A 16659-nucleotide genomic window follows, 5' to 3' on the forward strand; every position below is an offset into this window, starting at 1 on the left:
ACCCAAAGGATCTCATCAACGATTGGTTCTCTTCAACTTCCCTCTCCACTTCACATGGCTGACACAGTGCAGCATTCACGCACCCCATATCTTCCCAACTTACAGCTCCATGCCATGCTGGATTTACAGCTGACATTTACGCGACACGACCCTGGACCATTCACTTTGGTTTTCTATATGTGGTGTTCAATGTCCAGAACACACACTTTGCCATCCGCGTGATCCTCGGAAATAAAGTCAAGGGTTTTTCTACCATCCAACGTAAAAAGATTCCAGTACCATGGGAAATACGCCAGTCCTTGATTCCCGCAACTTCTCACAACTCAGAACTAAAAGCAGATGCTTAGCAATATGTTCACATCCCATGTTTCGTTTAAGGACTCTGATTGGAAGTGCTGGTTGCAAGGCGTTTTCGCCGCGCCTCACCTGGCGTGACATCGAGCCTGACCTCAGTTAAACATCCTGCGCGGTCTTTTCCAGGTCTCGCACACCCATTCACCCATCGAGACGATCTGACTGGCCAGATGCAAAGTACTTTGCCCCGCTTCTGAATTGTTGGCTCAGCTTCTTTTGAGAATGCACCTCGTAAATGAGGACTAAAGTCCCAAGGCGAATCAAAATGCATTTTGGCCAGGCTGCCTCGGCCAGTTGTCTGGCGGTACTATGTGAACGCCAACATTTCATAAAAAGTCTGGAGTCTCCCCGACCGGCACCTACATGGTATTATCAGAAGACTATATGACAACATGTTCTAGCCGCGAATTCTTTGTCTGTTTTGTTCGACTCAACTGAGCCTCTGGGCACTCTCTGTCTACCCAGTGGCTTGCAGACCCTCGCCGTAATGCCTCTTTCAGAAGGCTGTGATGGAGGACCTTCTCCAGCGCCCAGCGTCGGCATCATGCACCATCTAAGTTCGCGGCTCCGAACCCCCAATTCGCCGATTGCAGCAGGATGCCTCCGAAATAAAATGTCCATTGAGTCAGCCCGAGATTCAGCTGCTAGTCATCCTTCACAAACGAAACAGAGCGTGCAGCCTTTTCTTCGAGCAGCGCGACTTCATTCGAATTCTGAATGGGAAAAGATGAAGGATACCATTCAGCATCTCTACCTTGATCTAGATTTGACTTTAGAGGAAGTTGTTGAAGTATTGTCGAAGGAGAAGAACTTCCATACCAAGTAAGTAACGGCTCATAACAGTATTTAGCCGCCGCAGAGCGTGTTTTCTAACTCGCACTTGAACAGTGGCAGGATGTGTAAAACTCGATTGAAAAAATGGGGCTTCACGAAGAACTGTAGCAGGAATAGGATGAGCAGCTTTTGCCGTCTTGTGAGGCCAGCAAGATCCCAAAATGTTCCGGGACGCGCGGCCTTGCACGCAAGCAAATTGAAGCGAAACAACTCTGGTCTTCTTGGATTTGACAACATGGACACGCGAGAGGACAATACTTCCGTGGAAGGACACACAGAGAGCCAGTCTCAGCATGAGCAAAATTACTGGGAGCCCAGGGAACTCATCGACAAAGAAGCCTTTGTTTCGGGCCCATTCGAGCTTGAAGCGCTGAGTCCCTTGCTCGAACTTGATGCGGTGAGGCACCCCAATCAGCATGATGTATTGGATCTCCCGTCGGACCGAACCGCCCTGCACATAGAGCAAAGCTCAGCAGCAACCAATCAGCAATCTCGCAGATCCTCGGCCAGTACGGCCGTAGATAAGCAAGAATCACTCGAGTCTCAGGTACATCAACTGTGTACCGGCTTCGATCCTGACACCCACTGTGACGAAGAAAGAGACACCAAAACTCAGTTAGGCCCACCATTCATTTATGAAGGAGGTTGTCCTTACCAGTTTGGCCAGAAGAAGTTTCGTTTGATTGAGATGTAAGTGGAGCATGCAAGATCAATAGATCTGTTATCTATTAAAGCTAACCGACAATAGGGATGGCGAATCGGCTTTTGACTCGCTTGGCTATGGCTCATATATCAGGGTTTCTGATACGAGAACATGTACAGCCACGTGCGGGTGCATGCGCTCTCACTTTCCTTCTGCCTTCTCCTTTATCGTCAAGAATACTATCGACGGCATACGCGTCAACATCCTCAGCGTCAGTCTGTGGGAAGAAGTCATGAAGGTATTACCCAGCCACATGAGGCCGACGGGACGAGACCGCGAAATTGATGGCCATATCTTGTTTCGATTGAAGTTTGGATTGAAAATTCACCTGGAAAACGTCTACTCTCGAATCCTTCAAAAGCAAACATACGCAGTACAGAACTCGCCGTCATTAGAGTTGGAACTTCTCGTCCATGGCTTTCTCGACGATGATTGCTTTTGGCAACGCCATAACATCGACGATAACCGAATACAATCTCATCTCAACTCGCATCCTGCAGAAAAGTCAGACTTTGACGGCGGTTCCACTGACGAAGATCTCTCGAAACCAAAGCTTACGGACTTCAGTCCCTGGAAAAAGCTCCGAGCGCAATGGAAAAGCCGTTGGGGAAATGCCAACCTCGAGACCAAAATTGACCGGCTCGTCAACGCATTCCGGAGCACTGACGAAACTTACGAGCCGGAGTTCAAGCCAAGTTTGAAGTCCAGACCGACGATGTATCAATTCAAACCTACACCCTCAGAGATTGATGACATGTCCGTTGATCCTCTGATGATGAGCCCATGCCCTCGGCCTGTCCAACGTGGATTCCCCGGCATATCTGTTCTCGATGATGATGTGCTTGATCTTAATGAAGGCAGTGATGGCTTGGAACTCCGCAACAAAATCATTGAGCCCAATGACGATATGTTTGAGTTGTACTCCGGTGAGCTCATAACTCATGAAGACCTCAACGCCTCCAGAGCCAAGAGCCTGCAGGCCGTTTTTCCAAGTGCGAAAGACCCGGAGTTCAGCCCGAGTTTTGGCAAGAAGTTAGCTGAAGTCCGCTTCAGCGTGAACGACTGGATTATGAACGCCGCTATGAATGGAGAATTTGGCCTTGTGCAAACGCTTCTTAATTTAGGAACGGATACTGAAGGCAAGTAACGCACATAGCCTCGTAGAGTAAGTAAACGACTAACGCCACATTCAGATTTCAATGATTTCCGTCAAGACCCGGCTTTGTGCATTGCCGCAGAGCATGGAGAGATTCGGATTGTCAGAGCCCTTGTGGAGCGAGGAGTTGAGGTCAATATACGAGACACGCAAGGGAGGACGCCCATACAAGTCGCTGCAGCAGGTGGACATCGGGAAATTGTTGGTCTACTTCTATCTCATGGTGCAGAACTTACCACTCGAAGAGGGCAAGCATCACTTCTAAGCATTCCCGCGGCAGGTGGACACCATGAAGTTGTTCGACTTATTCTCAATAGCTCACAGCACCGTTCATCAGCATCAAGATCTAAAGAAATGGAAGAGGCATTGGTGCTCGCGGCGAGGAATGGGAGTTCAGAGACGATGCAAGCCCTACTCGACCATGGTGCTAAGACGAATTGTCTGCTTTCAACGCCGGGGACCGAGTTGCAGTCTGCGTTGATAGGGGCTGCAGAAACCGGCAATTGTGAAGTGGTGGGTCTCCTGCTCCAGACCAGTGTGGATGTCAGTGGTTTGGATCATCGCGGCACTGCACTTAGTGTTGCCGTCAGCAAGGATCACGATGCTGTGATCCATATGCTTCTGCACCGGGCTGGAGATCAGGTTCTGGCGGCTATTCGGCACATACGGTCCCGTGGAAGACGAAGACATATTACGAAGCTTCTCAGAATCGTTTCACAGTTTCGAAGAGATCGACAAGAGGGGCGGAGCTCTCGTCACAAAGACCTCGTATCAGCGAATATGCACACCCTCCGAAAACACATCATCAACCAACATTCTATTATGGTATCATCGGCATCGGGATCTTCTACAGGATTCAGGAGGCTATCGCCGTCATTTCCTCATTATCGAGACACATGGGACGCCGGCATCAACACCATGCGAAATCTCTGCGGAGGGCATTCTCCCAAAAGCATTGCTGAAACGATACCTTTCCTGTGCTTAGCGCGAGCCATGGTAGAAACACTCAAAGACCTTCACTACGGAAACTATCTGGAAGATTTTATCGCTGATCTGCCAAGATGGCAAATGATCTTTTCATCCGACGATCAACAACAAGACCTAGAAACTTACAGAGAAGCTATTTGGTCCATGTGGAACGTGCGAGTTGATAGCGTTGGGGCTCCCGACTTTGACGAGACGGTTCAGCGTTTCCACGATCTTGCCTTTGCATTGGCCTCCAAGGCTGACCTGATCTACGGAGCATCTTCTCCCAATACATCCGAAATGTCTATGCAGGATTGTGGAGGTGAACAACGCCAAACTGCTTCCGGTATATGGAGCGAAGGCGCAAACTACCCCTCAGATGATGCATCTTCGTTCGTGACTCAGGATCGTACTGTCCTAGTTGAAGATCAGCCACCCACGCCAAAGAGTTGGGGTATACCTAGCCGTACCCTAGCCGAGGAAATAAGGAGAGATCCGACTATTGTTGAACCTCTAGCAACCTTCCTCATTGCTGGGGCAGTGTTTGCTATCATGATTGTATACCTTCAAGGTGAGGGTCAAAGCTGTGCGTTTGCTGATTGAATTGCTAACACAAGGAACTCAGTTCTAGAAAAGGTGCAGAAGCTTTCAGTATCACTTCTGGTGGCGTTCCCGAACGTCAAAACCCTAACTCAGCGGTTCCGTTTGCTGCAAACTGAGCTGGTTAAGGGCGACAACCTGGTGTTTATCGAGGGGGTCTGTGGGAGTAATTATTGCGTTGTATGAAGGTACCTCAGGCCGCGAGGTATGCAGGCGTTTGTTGGACTTAATGTTGGGCGGTTATGCAATTAATTGGTCTAGGCTTGACTCCCAAGAAGCTGCGGAATTTCACTAATGCTCCATCAAATCACCAGTCATTGGCAGATTTTCGTGAAAGCTGGAGGTGAGATAGTTGTTGGACTGCTCACAAACACAGTAAGACGGGGGCACTTCACCCGATGCTTAAGGAGATGACGGCAAAGTGGGGCCGAATCAGGGAGTACGCCGGCACCGGGTAGAGGATGCCAACGCCGAGAATCTACGGAATCAAAACAGTGCCCACGGGATGGTCGAAATAGTAATCCAAGAGCTGTGTCCGGACATTCGGCCCTCCCACGTCCGATTGCTTCGTTCTCGCGACGTTCCAGAAGTTGAATCCCTGAAAGCTCAGATGTCGGACGAGACCAGCCTCCCCCAATCAAAGCACCCAAAACACGAGACTAACTGATCTTCCGCCACTTCCCGTCTCGCGACTGCGCGCAAAGGCAGGGTGCCGGACCTCTTCTACCCTCGGCAACGAACGGAGCAAGTTCGCAGAGAAGAAAGTTACTTGGCCCCAGGCCAATCATGCCTCGGCGCTGCACCCCCGCGCTTTACTCCAACATTGGCTGCTTCCCACTAGTCGAGGCCGGGGGTTGGTGTGGGCCAAAGTGGGTGAGTCGGTGGACACAAACCGTCGTTGTGTTACATTCTCGCTTCGCCTTCACGAGGAGGCCATTTGCCGGTCGTCTTTTCCGGTGTTGGAGCTTGGGAGCTTGGGGACATGGAGCACGGCAAATAATCGCTAACATTGGGGATCCCAAACACGGCGAACCCGGTGTTTTCCTCTGTCTGCCCAATGACACCCGCGACTCTTGCGAGCTCCACGGCAAGCTGGCGGGGTTTTTGATCTCTCCGTCCCCCACGTTTCACAGGGATCCAGCTCCAAGAGTCGGCCCTGGGCAGCAGTCGAGGACACTTTTTACCGTTCGGCTCGACGTCACGAATGCCTAGCTCGTTCCGAAGATCCCCTCAATCTTCTCGCCCTCAATTTTGTAAAACGTCAGACACCATACACCACGAGTTTGGCGTTTCCCGGTGTGCGATTCCGAGTTTCCAAATAGACAGACAATCTTGTTAGATAGAGCTTTCAGACTCCATCTGAAGATATGGCGCTCGGTGAGATTCCCCGCCATCACCAGCCTCCAACTTGGTGGTGAAAACCTTCCGTCGCGTTCAGTCAATCACGACCTCGGGTTTTACCACGGACCAATATGCTAACATCGGAACAGCAGCGGCAGCCGCGGTAGCTGGAGGCGTGGCCTCATCATTGTATCTTGACGCGAGATACCACCTCTCGAAGGATATCAATTCGCTCCGAGGCCGCCGAACAGTCGTCAGCGCAATTGAAAACGCTGGTAAGTTGCAAGTCTATATCACCGACGAGAAGTGACCTTATGAAAATATCAGTCAAGAACGACCGCGTATCGCCCTACTACATCTTCGAACAGGCAGTCCAAAAGCATCCCTATGATGAGGCCATCTGGACGAGAAATGGAAGCGTCTCGTGGAAGACCACCTACGATCGTGTCAACCAATATGCTCAGTTATTCCTCTCTTATGGCGTCAAGCCCGGACAATTCGTCGCTTTCTTCATGCAGAACTCTCCCGACTTTGCCTTCGCCTGGGTAGGACTACTCGCTATCGGTGCCGCACCGGCCATGATCAACTACAACCTCACCGGCAAGGCTCTCCTCGGCTGCATCGAAATCAGTACAGCGAAGCTTGTGCTAGTGGATGGATCAGCAGAGGTCGCGGCGAAGTACCAAGACGTAAACACCGAGCTCGACATGAAGGGGATCAAGCTTATCAACTTGGCCGAAGAGAAGCCTAGGGTCTATCAGATGGATCCTGTACGGCCGCATGACAACCTCAGGAATGGAATGATGCCGGGTGACGCGATGGCTCTTTTCTATACCAGGTAAGGACTACGATGATTCTCAGTGACCTTAACTAACAGATGCAGCGGAACTACTGGTCTGCCTAAAGCTGTGTTGTTCCCTGCGGCGGCTGCGGCAAGCTTGTCACTACAGGCAAGTACTAATGGAACCGGCACTGCTTGCTCTTTGGAAGCTAATTGGATCAGAATGATTTGGGATTCCATCCGACTGCTGGTAACAGCGAACGGTGCTACATCTGCATGGTGTGTTTTTGTGCACGCTTCTTGTTCCGGTATACTGCTGACCGTCGCCAACAGCCATACTATCATGGGACCGGAGGTATCACGATGATGTCACAGATACTTGTGAGAATCTTCCCCATCCCTTGAAGGCCTCTTTCTTACAACGATGCAGTCGGGATCCACAGTTTGCATGGCCCCAAAGTTCAGTGTCTCGACATTCTGGGACGACATTCGCGACTCGAACGCGACCTGGTTCGTCTACGTCGGCGAGACGCTACGATACCTCCTTGCCGCGCCGCCTTCCCCACGTGATAAAGAGCACAACATTCATGCTGTCTTCGGAAATGGCTGTCGTCCAGATGTCTGGAGGCGATTCCAAGAACGATTTGGTGTCGACACTGTTTGCGAGTTCTACAACAGTACCGAGGGTGCCCTGGGGCTGCGCAACCTTTCGCGAGGCGATTTCTTTGCCAACGCTGTTGGCCACCACGGCTTGCTACTTCGGCTAAAGTACAGAAACATGTATGTTCCTGTCGCCATCGATACAGAGACTGGTGAAGTCCAAAGAGATCCTAAGACGGGGTTGGCAATCCGGATGTCGTATGAGACGGGCGGAGAGATATTGGTAGAGCATCCGGGTGAAAGGGCGTTTCCAGGTTACTTCAACAACCCCGATGCAACGGACAAGAAGTATGCGAGGGATGTCTTGAAGAAGGGAGACATCTTCTACCGTACTGGTGATTCTCTCAGACGGGATGCTGATGGCAGATGGTTCTTCTTGGATCGGTAAGTTCCTTTCCCGGTGCAGTCGATTGACATAACCTGACATGACTTGAAAAGACTCGGGGACACCTACCGGTGGAAGGGTGAGAACGTGTCTACAGCTGAAGTGTCGGAAGTGCTCGGGGAATACCCCGGTGTGAATGAAGCAGTTGTTTATGGCGTTTCCCTCCCTGGCCACGATGGAAAGGCTGGCGCGGCAGCTTTGGATATCGCTCCAGACAAGAAGGCGTCCTTCGACTTCGCTGACTTCCTGAGGTACATATTCCGTTCCGAGAGCCTTGCTTCATTGATGCTAAGAGTCCTAGGTACTCGCGATCCCGGTTGCCACGATATGCCGTGCCCATTTTCGTTAGGCTGTTGAATGCAAGCCAAGCCAGCCACAACAACAAGCAGAACAAGGTGCCATTGAAAAACCAAGGCGTTGACCCGAGCAAAATCGAGGGTGGAGATCAGCTTTTATGGATTGAGAAGCACGGCAAGGGCAACACCTACGTTCCATTCACGCAGGACGACTGGGACAACCTCGGGCAGGGCCGAGCGAAGCTTTAGATGGGCGAAGTTCTTATCCCTCACAGATACTTATTCTACTGGACATTTGAAGATGTCCCCTTCAATGAGCACGTGTGAAGTCTTCAGCATCTTCCTGCGACTGATGCAGTGATATCGCGTCGGCCACTAGCGACCATCCTTGGCCGGATCAACACCGCTTCACCTGCATTCCCGCGATATGCGGGGGCGGGATGACGGAGATGACGCCCAGGACTCAGCCAATGAGCGCGCTGTGATGATAATCTGCTGAGAACCAAGCTTCTGACGGCGCGATCCAGGATACGACGAACCCCGCACGACGCAATCACGCACCAGGGGATTGCGCACGCGGGGGGACACCCCTGTACGCTTCACATGGAGATCAGCGCATATGGGATGGCTGGGACCGAGGCGAATAACCTGAATTTGGCTGGACGAGATGATCAGTCACACTAGAGCCTTGGTTTCTTGTTGGGGCCAGAGATTCAAATGAGGGCGATGCCCAGGTTCTGCTGCGAGCCAATTCCCGACTTGATTCCCTCGTGTTTTTGCCCGGGGCACCAGCCATCGCAAACATGGCAGGAATCAAGCGGACGCGCATCATTTTCGCCCTATTTATCACTTGTGTGCTCATTCTGCTTTTCAGGAGCGGGAAAGACGCGAAGTCAGAATCAGAACCAGCACATTGGATGGATTTCCCGCCACCCGAAAAGGATCCCTCGACCGACTCACCTCCCAAGATCGATATACCTCCCGACCATGTTGAAATCCCGATGATCAACGACGCCCTCAATGGACAACCCCCAACACAGCCAGTACAACTCGTTCCTGATGCGCACAAGTTAGCGACAGCGGATGAGTTTCTTCCACATTTTGCGGCAGTCATTCAAGAGAAGGGAATCTCTCAGCGAGAGGCCCGCGCAACATGCACGTGGCCAGCGGATGTGTTTGTCGACTTTCAATTCTCCGATACGCTGGAGTGGGTTCTCGAGGACCGGCCAGTGTTGGAGATAGAGCTGCGCCGACGCGAGTGGCATGACTTTGTTCAGAAAGGCATGATACCATACGCGACCGTGAAGGATCGGTTTCTGGGAAGAGGCTTGGTCATTGTTGCTGGCAATGCGGACACGATCATGCGCGTCAAGGTGGTCCTTCGACAGCTGAACAGACTGGGATCAATCATACCTATCGAGATTCATTACTGGGACACAGAAATGGACATTGGCGCAATGGCGGACCTCAACGCGTTGTACACGCCGATCTACTACAACGACCTGTCGAAGCCGCATAACATTATCCACATCAAGAAGGACGGATATTTTGGAATCAACTACCAGCTGAAGACGGCAGCTCTGCTGAATGCTCGATGGGCTGAGCCAATCCTGCTAGACTCCGACAACATTCCTATTCTGGACCCAGCGACTCTGTACGACTCGATCCAATACCAAGAGTACCATTCGGTATTCTGGCCAGACATCGCACGTACACGGCCCCAGAATCCCGCTTGGGCTATCTTCAATACCCCTTGCCGGATGGCCGAATACGAGCAAGAAAGCGGACAGCTGCTGGTCGACAAGACGCGATTCTGGTATCATCTCCAATTAGCGTCGTGGCTGAACAACGAGCAGGGGAAGTACTACAATGAGATCTTGCTGGGCGACAAGGATATGTTCCGCTTCGCATGGCATGCCCTGAAAACAAACTTTGGGAAGCCCAAGAAGTGGGTTACGAGCGTTGGCACGGAAAACGATGGGTTTTACTGCGGTCATTCGTTCGCGCAGCATCATCCGGATGACGGGCGAGTGGCGTTTGTACACGGCGGACTAGTGAAGACAGTGTCCCTCGAGGTGATGAGATGGAATCGCGATGTTAAGGGGGGCTACCTTCGACACTACAAGAGGTCGCCAAGCGAAGAGAGTCCAGAAGTGAACATTAACGTCGCCATAAAGTTCGACGGAGCGGCTTACATGCCTGACCATTCCAACAAGTTCGAGGCCGCCCAGTGTACCGACATGTTCGACGTCCAGGCGCGAGACCTGAACGAGATCCTCCCCGGATTCGAGCAAACCTTCCGGGAGATAGGAGGGTACTGGCAGCTGGACCAGGAGGATACGGCAAACTTTGGTCAAATCAACCCTTTTCCAGGGGGGTGAAGCTCGCGCGAACGATGCGAATAGCATGATATTCACCAGGATGACATCCGTTGCCAAGAATGGCATCGAGGAAGAACCGGGTGAGATTAAACCCCCTGAAGATCCTCCGCGGGCCGAACAGAGGGAGCTAGGCGCCAAGCACGAGCAAAGGACGGGAGGTCAAAGACACGCGAAACAGACAAAGGCGGGCTAGCGCCGTGGCCGTACTGTCTTTGATGGTCAGAGACTTGGCCCTCCTCGACCGGGCTCCGTTGTGCGGAATCTGAAAAGAAGACTCGAGGCTAGAAAACTGTGCATTGAAGCTTAATTTCTCAGCCCTGGGGTGTCCGACCAGTCTGAGCCGGCAGAATGTCAGCAACCCTCCCATCAGCTGGAGGCGAACCTTGGTGTTGACAAGTTAAGGCGCCGATCAGGGTCGTGGATTGTCAGAGGTCTTGGCATGACAATTGTGGAAAATAAACTGCCACAAGGCTGATGAGAGACATTGAGAAATCAAGCCATCGGTCTTGGTCAAAGGAAGTTGGCACGTTGTGATGGCGGGAGCTGAGATGCAGAGCAGGGAAAGAAACATTCGCGTGTCTCAGTCGTGTCGAATGAGTCAAGTCTTCCATGGCAACATACGGACAGTCACCTGAGAGGATTACGCAGTCAGCAGCACTGAATCGCACAAGAGAAGAGACTCTCCTGCAAGATGGATCCTCTTACTACTGCAGCTTGAGAATAAAATCGTGTTATTGGGCGACCCAATCCATCGGCTTCTCATCCGAGCGTTGAGAAAGTTCGTTCACATTTCGAGACACAAGCAAGACCAGGAACTAGAGACAAGCATCGGACGACAAAAACGGCCCTTGACCCGGGGAAACATGTTCGGGCCAGTAACGTCTCGTGTTCCCCATTCTTAGCACATCTGAGCTAATGTTTCAGGGCAACTCGCAGGCCAAGCCGCACCGTTAGGGTGCTAACTGCAACATCGGATTAGCGGCTGAATCCCGCCTGCAACGCTAAAACAATGGCTCCCTCTGCGGGATTGCGATGGACCTTTGTATTGCCCCTGAACAAAGGTGCCCCCCCTGGCTCTTGAGTCGAGATATGCATGCCGGAACGGGCAAGGCTTCTCGTTCTGGATATCGCATTCGGCATAGATCCAATATCAATCGGGAGCTAAGTAGTGTTTTGCAGCTCGTCCCGCAGTCTGTTCCAGGGTCATCTTGCAGGATGATGGGATGATGGGTGCATCGGTAGGACACGAGGAATCAGATGCTCGGCCACCACCCAGCAACGTTGTACAATGTTTCCACATTCCCTGCTTTGAGTTGCTGTTATTCTGGACAAGGCAATATGCAACAGGGTCTTCAGCAAAACCACAACAAACGGTCAGAAGGAACAATAGAACTCGGTGTGTTGAGTCGTAGCCGCCACACAGACCTCTTTGTTTGCTCGCCGTCGACGCCTCTTCTCATCCTGGTCAGCCACCGTCAGGAACCGCCTTAACCTGTCCAATCACGGCCAGGATGATTGCCGTCTTCTTCAGTATAGCTTCGTGGAGGCGAAGCAGCAGTGTTACAGTGCTCGGACCGGGCCTGCTCGGCCCAATACGAGAGGAAGCAGACGACGAAGAAAAGAAAAGCAAGCCTTCACTAACAACGTTGACGGCTCCGAGACGCCCCGGGGCAAGCCAGCGTGACGGCGGGCTGCTCATCTCCACACCCAAGCTTCACGATGCGCTCTTCTCGCCAAGAATAGACTTGTCCAGAGGTGAGCACGGTCGTCGGGCTGCTGAGCTATTGATGAGGATATAATGAAGCCGCGATGCCCCGTCTGTCGCAGCTTTTGGAACACCATCTCACGCCTCATCCGGTCTTCCGCCTCTCTCACACATTCATTCCGACTTTGAGTAGTCGTCCTTTCTTTCTTACACGCAACGGTTTTCACGCCAATATCAGCACACTCACTTTCCTAATACCTACCTTCGTTAACCACAGTCAATATGCGTGTGACTCTCTTTACCGCAGCCCTCGCGGCCACTTCCGTCTCTGCCTACCCAGGCATGAAGAACACCTTCTCCGAAATCCGCGCCCGTGTTGATGCGGACGGCGGCGGTGCCGACAACGACGACTTCGACTCCGCCGAGCTGATCGGTGACCTCGCCACCCTCGACGACTCCAAGCTCACTCCCGTGGGCAAGACCGTCAAGTCTATCCTTCTTGGCAACGATATCAGCCCCGAGAGCACTGATGTCTATGTCACCTCCGGCAAGGCCAACAACCTCGCCGCCAAGGGCACGCCAGCCTGCGCTGCTGACACCTGCTGTATCTGGAAGTATATCGCCAACGACCTTCAGGGTGTCTTCAAGGGCAAGTCCGGTCGTTGCACCGACTTTGCCCGTGCTGCTGTCCGTCTCGGCTTTCACGATGCCGGCGGCTGGTCCAAGTTCACTGGTGACTTTGGCGGTGCCGATGGCTCTATCATTCTGGCTGCCGAGGAGATGAGCCGTGGCGAGAACAACGGTCTTCAGGAGATCGTCGCCCAGACTCAGGTCTGGTACAACCAGTACAAGCAGTTTGGCATCGGTATGGCCGATCTTATCCAGTTCTCTGCCAACGTTGCCACCGTCGTCTGCCCTCTCGGCCCCCGCATCCGCACATACGTCGGCCGCAAGGACTCCTCTAAGCCATGCCCCAACGACCTTCTCCCTCCCGTCACCGGCTCCGCCGACTTCCTGATTGAGCTGTTCGAGAACAAGACCATCAAGCCCCACGGCCTCACTGCCCTCATCGGCGCCCACACCACGAGCCAGCAGCGCTTCGTTGACCCCAGCCGTGCCGGTGACCCACAGGACAGCACTCCAGGTGTCTGGGACGTCAAGTTCTACGCCGAGACCCTCGGCTCTGCCCCGGCCCGTGTCTTCAAGTTCGCTTCCGATGTCGTTCTGGCCAAGGACTCTCGTATCAGCGCTGAGTTCCAGGCCTTTGCTGGCTCTGGCGGCCAGGCTCACTGGAACCAGGTAAGCTACTCTTTCCCCGATTACAGATGCCACTCAATCACTAACATACTCTGAAGGACTACGCCCGCGAGTACATTCGCCTCTCTCTCCTAGGTGTTAACAACATCAACGACCTCACTGATTGCTCCAAGGCCCTGCCTGCGAAGACCGGCAGCTTCGTTGCCCCTGATCAGGCTGCTATAGACAAGTGGCTGGCTACCAAGGACCGCGTTGCCAAGATTGCCGACGAGCTCCGCAACGGTGGCAATATTAGCAGTCTCATCAACAACGTTCTTGGCTGGCTCAAGGGTATCTTCGGCTGGAAGTACTAGAGAATAGTCCTCTCACCATTCGTTATGTCTACAGCATGAGCAATTAGAGGCGCAAGGGAATGATTTTGGGTTCATAAAATATTGCTTGGGTGGCAACCGTAGATACACCCATAATGTCTATACTTAATCAAAACAACCATTCGTTCATCCTTTTCAGTCAAAGTTAACACTGCAATAATCCCATTTCGGATGAACCGTACACCTTTTGAAATGATCCATATACAATACCTCGGGGTTTCAACTTTGTCCAGACATTGCATTTCAGTGTTCTACTCGCCCGAGCCATAGCTCAGTCGTAGAACATGGAGCATAAAAGTGTGTTATCTGAAGACGCTTAGTGTTCAGAATTGATGGCCTGGTCATTGGCGAGATTGCTCTCAAGTGCAGTGACAGCCAAAGCCGTCACCAGCCCCTCGCTAGAGAAAAGAATCCCGGTCGAGCCGTATCGATAGATATCTCCTGTCCATCTTCCATCGCTGTGCTGTAATTCTAACAATGTTTTTCTGTCTAGATTGTTGACCAACTGCATATTGTTTGATGAAACTAAACGCAAAGCAGCACTGGATGCATCGTGTGTAGAACCCATGCGATCTTTGAGACGCCAGCAAACCAAATCGCGAATAAAGTCAAGCTCATCAGCGTCAGGGTTCTTCGCGCACAGATCGCTGAGATAGTACAGAAGAAAATCCGGCAGGTGGTAATAGCGAGTACCATGCTCGAATGCCCCAGTGCGGAGCATGTCTTCCATGAAGCGGCGTGCAGACAGGAGCTGGGTGCCTCGTCCGTTGGCATAGAAAAGGCGGAGCACATTGGCCGAGATGAAGGGATCAAGGCGCGGTCTGCTAGAATCAAAGTAACACTAATCGTCGATTATTAATCTTTCCTTAGCAGTTTACGGCGAATGCTTCGCTTACATATGCTAGACCATCTGGGTTCATATACTGCAACATGTCGTCCATGGTCTTTTGTTTGATGCTGTCTGGAACATCAAGTTTGAGTAGAGCCAGGCAGGTGGTGTCCAAGTCATCGGGATATGTGGCTGTAGTTAAAACCGGTGGGCCGTAGGCAAAACAATTCCAACGACCCTCGGGAGGATTCAGCTGGCCGATTTGGACAAGATCCCTAGATGGAAGTCGTCAGGAACTCGCTTGTAGAATTATTCTATGCGCAAGTACTTACCAGTCGTTCGTGAGATGCAATAGGAGTAGCTGCTGGAACTGCTCTCGTATCTCCAACCCAGTGCTGGACATGCACCACATGTCCTTTGCGTGTGTTTGAAGCCATGATCTGCCGCGCTGTACGGGGTCACCGAAGAGGGATCGAAGCTTCCGTACTGCACTCTCGGTGTTGTCGAAGAGAACGCCACGCATCCCGCAACACTGAGCACAGATGACATTCTCGGTACGATCGTCAACAAAGACTGCAGAGTCAGCAGCTACACCAGCGACCTCAAGGACTCGATTATAAAAGTCCCTCTCTGGTTTGCGAACACCAAGTCTGGCCGACGTGAACACATCGTCAAAGATGTCCCAACCCCCAAGCTTTGCACGAACAGTGTCGTAGCTATCGTTCGACATGTTGGTCGCAGCAAACACTCGCAGCGTGTCGTTGGACTCTGTCTTTAGCCTCCTGATAGCCACCACGAAGTCGTCATTAAGTGTTAACGTCAACGATGCCTGGCGGACCGTCTCCTCCAATGCGCCCTCATGCAGTCGTAACCTCTCTGTGAGCGATTTGTACGCCTCTGAAGCCGTTCCCTTGCCTGACTCAAGGTTGTGCCACTCAGCAGATTCAAGGATATATTTGAATTGCTTGGGTGGAATCGGAGCGCCGAGGGGAGCAGAGAAGTTACAGAGAACACCGCCAAGGTCCAAGATCAGTGTACTGGGTCTTGGATTAATCTCAGCCTGAATGTCCTTCACAATTAGCAACTGGGCAACGTAGGAGCTTACGAAATTATCTGGAAAATACCAATCCAATCCTACCTTAACTGGATTCCCACTGAGGCTTGAAGCGGGAACAGGCGCTGGAGTCGTATGCTGACGCATCATGGTAGCAGTTTTGGCAACCGACATCTTCGGTGAAGTTTCTGAATTGTAGAAAGATGTCCGTCTGGAATTACATTTAAGGTGAGTATTTTCTCGGGATTGGTGCAGCTTTTATAGCCTTTGAGCCGAGACATAAGACACCCCTTACGCCGACTAAATGTAGTCTATTCCGAACTAGGCAGGCAGGGACGTGTTTAGTACGCGAAACGTACTGACCGTATCCAACCCTATCATCTATTAGGAATATTTTGAAGCCCTGGGACATCAATGATGTGGAAATAGCTCGGACTAATTACATCAGTTCAGTTTCCTGTGCGTACGAGGCACATATCATGGCGGGAGTGAACACCCGCAAGACCTCAAGACATCGCATGAGGCCGCATGACTACCTTACATATATTGCACTTCGATTGGAACAGAAAGTACGACTTTTCATGAGCCCAGGGTGGGCGTCTTATGTCATAGACAACCGCCAGCCAGTAGAAGACGAACGGTCTCGCACTCAATCACTCAGCTTGCAACCCTCCAGGTACATTCATTCGGACTTGAGTATTACCTGCATGCTGACTGGACATGTTAGCGTTGAATCTCACGCTCCCTATGTCCTGTCAGCAAAGGAGTCTCACTTCACATAATATTCTCTTCCTAGCCAAGGTACGCATTGAATTTTCTAAGGGCGCGACTTCTCTCAAGACCCTCTACATCGCCACTCCCGCCAACCTTCTTCAATCTTGCAGGATTGAGACAGCTCTATTATCCTGGACACAACTTTCATCTCTTGTGTTCTACTTCTACGTTAATGACTGCGCCCACGCCATGCATGAATACGTCTTGTAAAT

The 16659-nt window shown here is 51.8% G+C and overlaps 5 protein-coding genes across 5 annotated transcripts; 4 read left to right on the top strand and 1 right to left on the bottom strand.

Moving 5' to 3' along the window:
• Window positions 1-967: 967 nt before the first annotated feature.
• On the top strand, window positions 968-3815 carry GCG54_00007254 (L-asparaginase; the record flags this gene model as incomplete). Its single annotated transcript, XM_045407238.1, has 4 exons — window positions 968-1176; window positions 1243-1878; window positions 1937-3034; window positions 3056-3815. Coding segments are annotated over 4 exons (2703 nt in total), but the record flags the coding sequence as incomplete, so codon positions are not given.
• Window positions 3816-4040: 225 nt separating this feature from the next.
• GCG54_00007255 (Isopenicillin N epimerase component 1) lies at window positions 4041-8325 on the top strand (the record flags this gene model as incomplete). The annotated part of the gene is made up of 9 exons (XM_045407239.1): window positions 4041-4584; window positions 4639-4773; window positions 6104-6229; window positions 6282-6792; window positions 6838-7014; window positions 7069-7090; window positions 7166-7779; window positions 7834-8031; window positions 8082-8325. 9 exons carry the CDS (start codon window positions 4041-4043, stop codon window positions 8323-8325), a joined length of 2571 nt encoding a protein of 856 aa, XP_045266160.1.
• A 554-nt stretch (window positions 8326-8879) lies between these two features.
• GCG54_00007256 (uncharacterized protein) lies at window positions 8880-10457 on the top strand (the record flags this gene model as incomplete). Its single annotated transcript, XM_045407240.1, has 1 exon — window positions 8880-10457. One exon carries the CDS (start codon window positions 8880-8882, stop codon window positions 10455-10457), a length of 1578 nt encoding a protein of 525 aa, XP_045266161.1.
• A 1987-nt stretch (window positions 10458-12444) lies between these two features.
• GCG54_00007257 (uncharacterized protein) lies at window positions 12445-13772 on the top strand (the record flags this gene model as incomplete). The annotated part of the gene is made up of 2 exons (XM_045407241.1): window positions 12445-13461; window positions 13518-13772. 2 exons carry the CDS (start codon window positions 12445-12447, stop codon window positions 13770-13772), a joined length of 1272 nt encoding a protein of 423 aa, XP_045266162.1.
• Window positions 13773-14106: 334 nt separating this feature from the next.
• GCG54_00007258 (uncharacterized protein) lies at window positions 14107-15847 on the bottom strand (the record flags this gene model as incomplete). Its single annotated transcript, XM_045407242.1, has 4 exons — window positions 14107-14631; window positions 14687-14894; window positions 14952-15688; window positions 15758-15847. 4 exons carry the CDS (start codon window positions 15845-15847, stop codon window positions 14107-14109), a joined length of 1560 nt encoding a protein of 519 aa, XP_045266163.1.
• Between the last annotated feature and the right edge of the window lie 812 nt (window positions 15848-16659).

The sequence above is a fragment of the Colletotrichum gloeosporioides genome (genome assembly GCF_011800055.1).
Source record: "Colletotrichum gloeosporioides strain Lc1 chromosome Unknown consensus_32, whole genome shotgun sequence".
NCBI lineage: Eukaryota > Fungi > Ascomycota > Sordariomycetes > Glomerellales > Glomerellaceae > Colletotrichum > Colletotrichum gloeosporioides.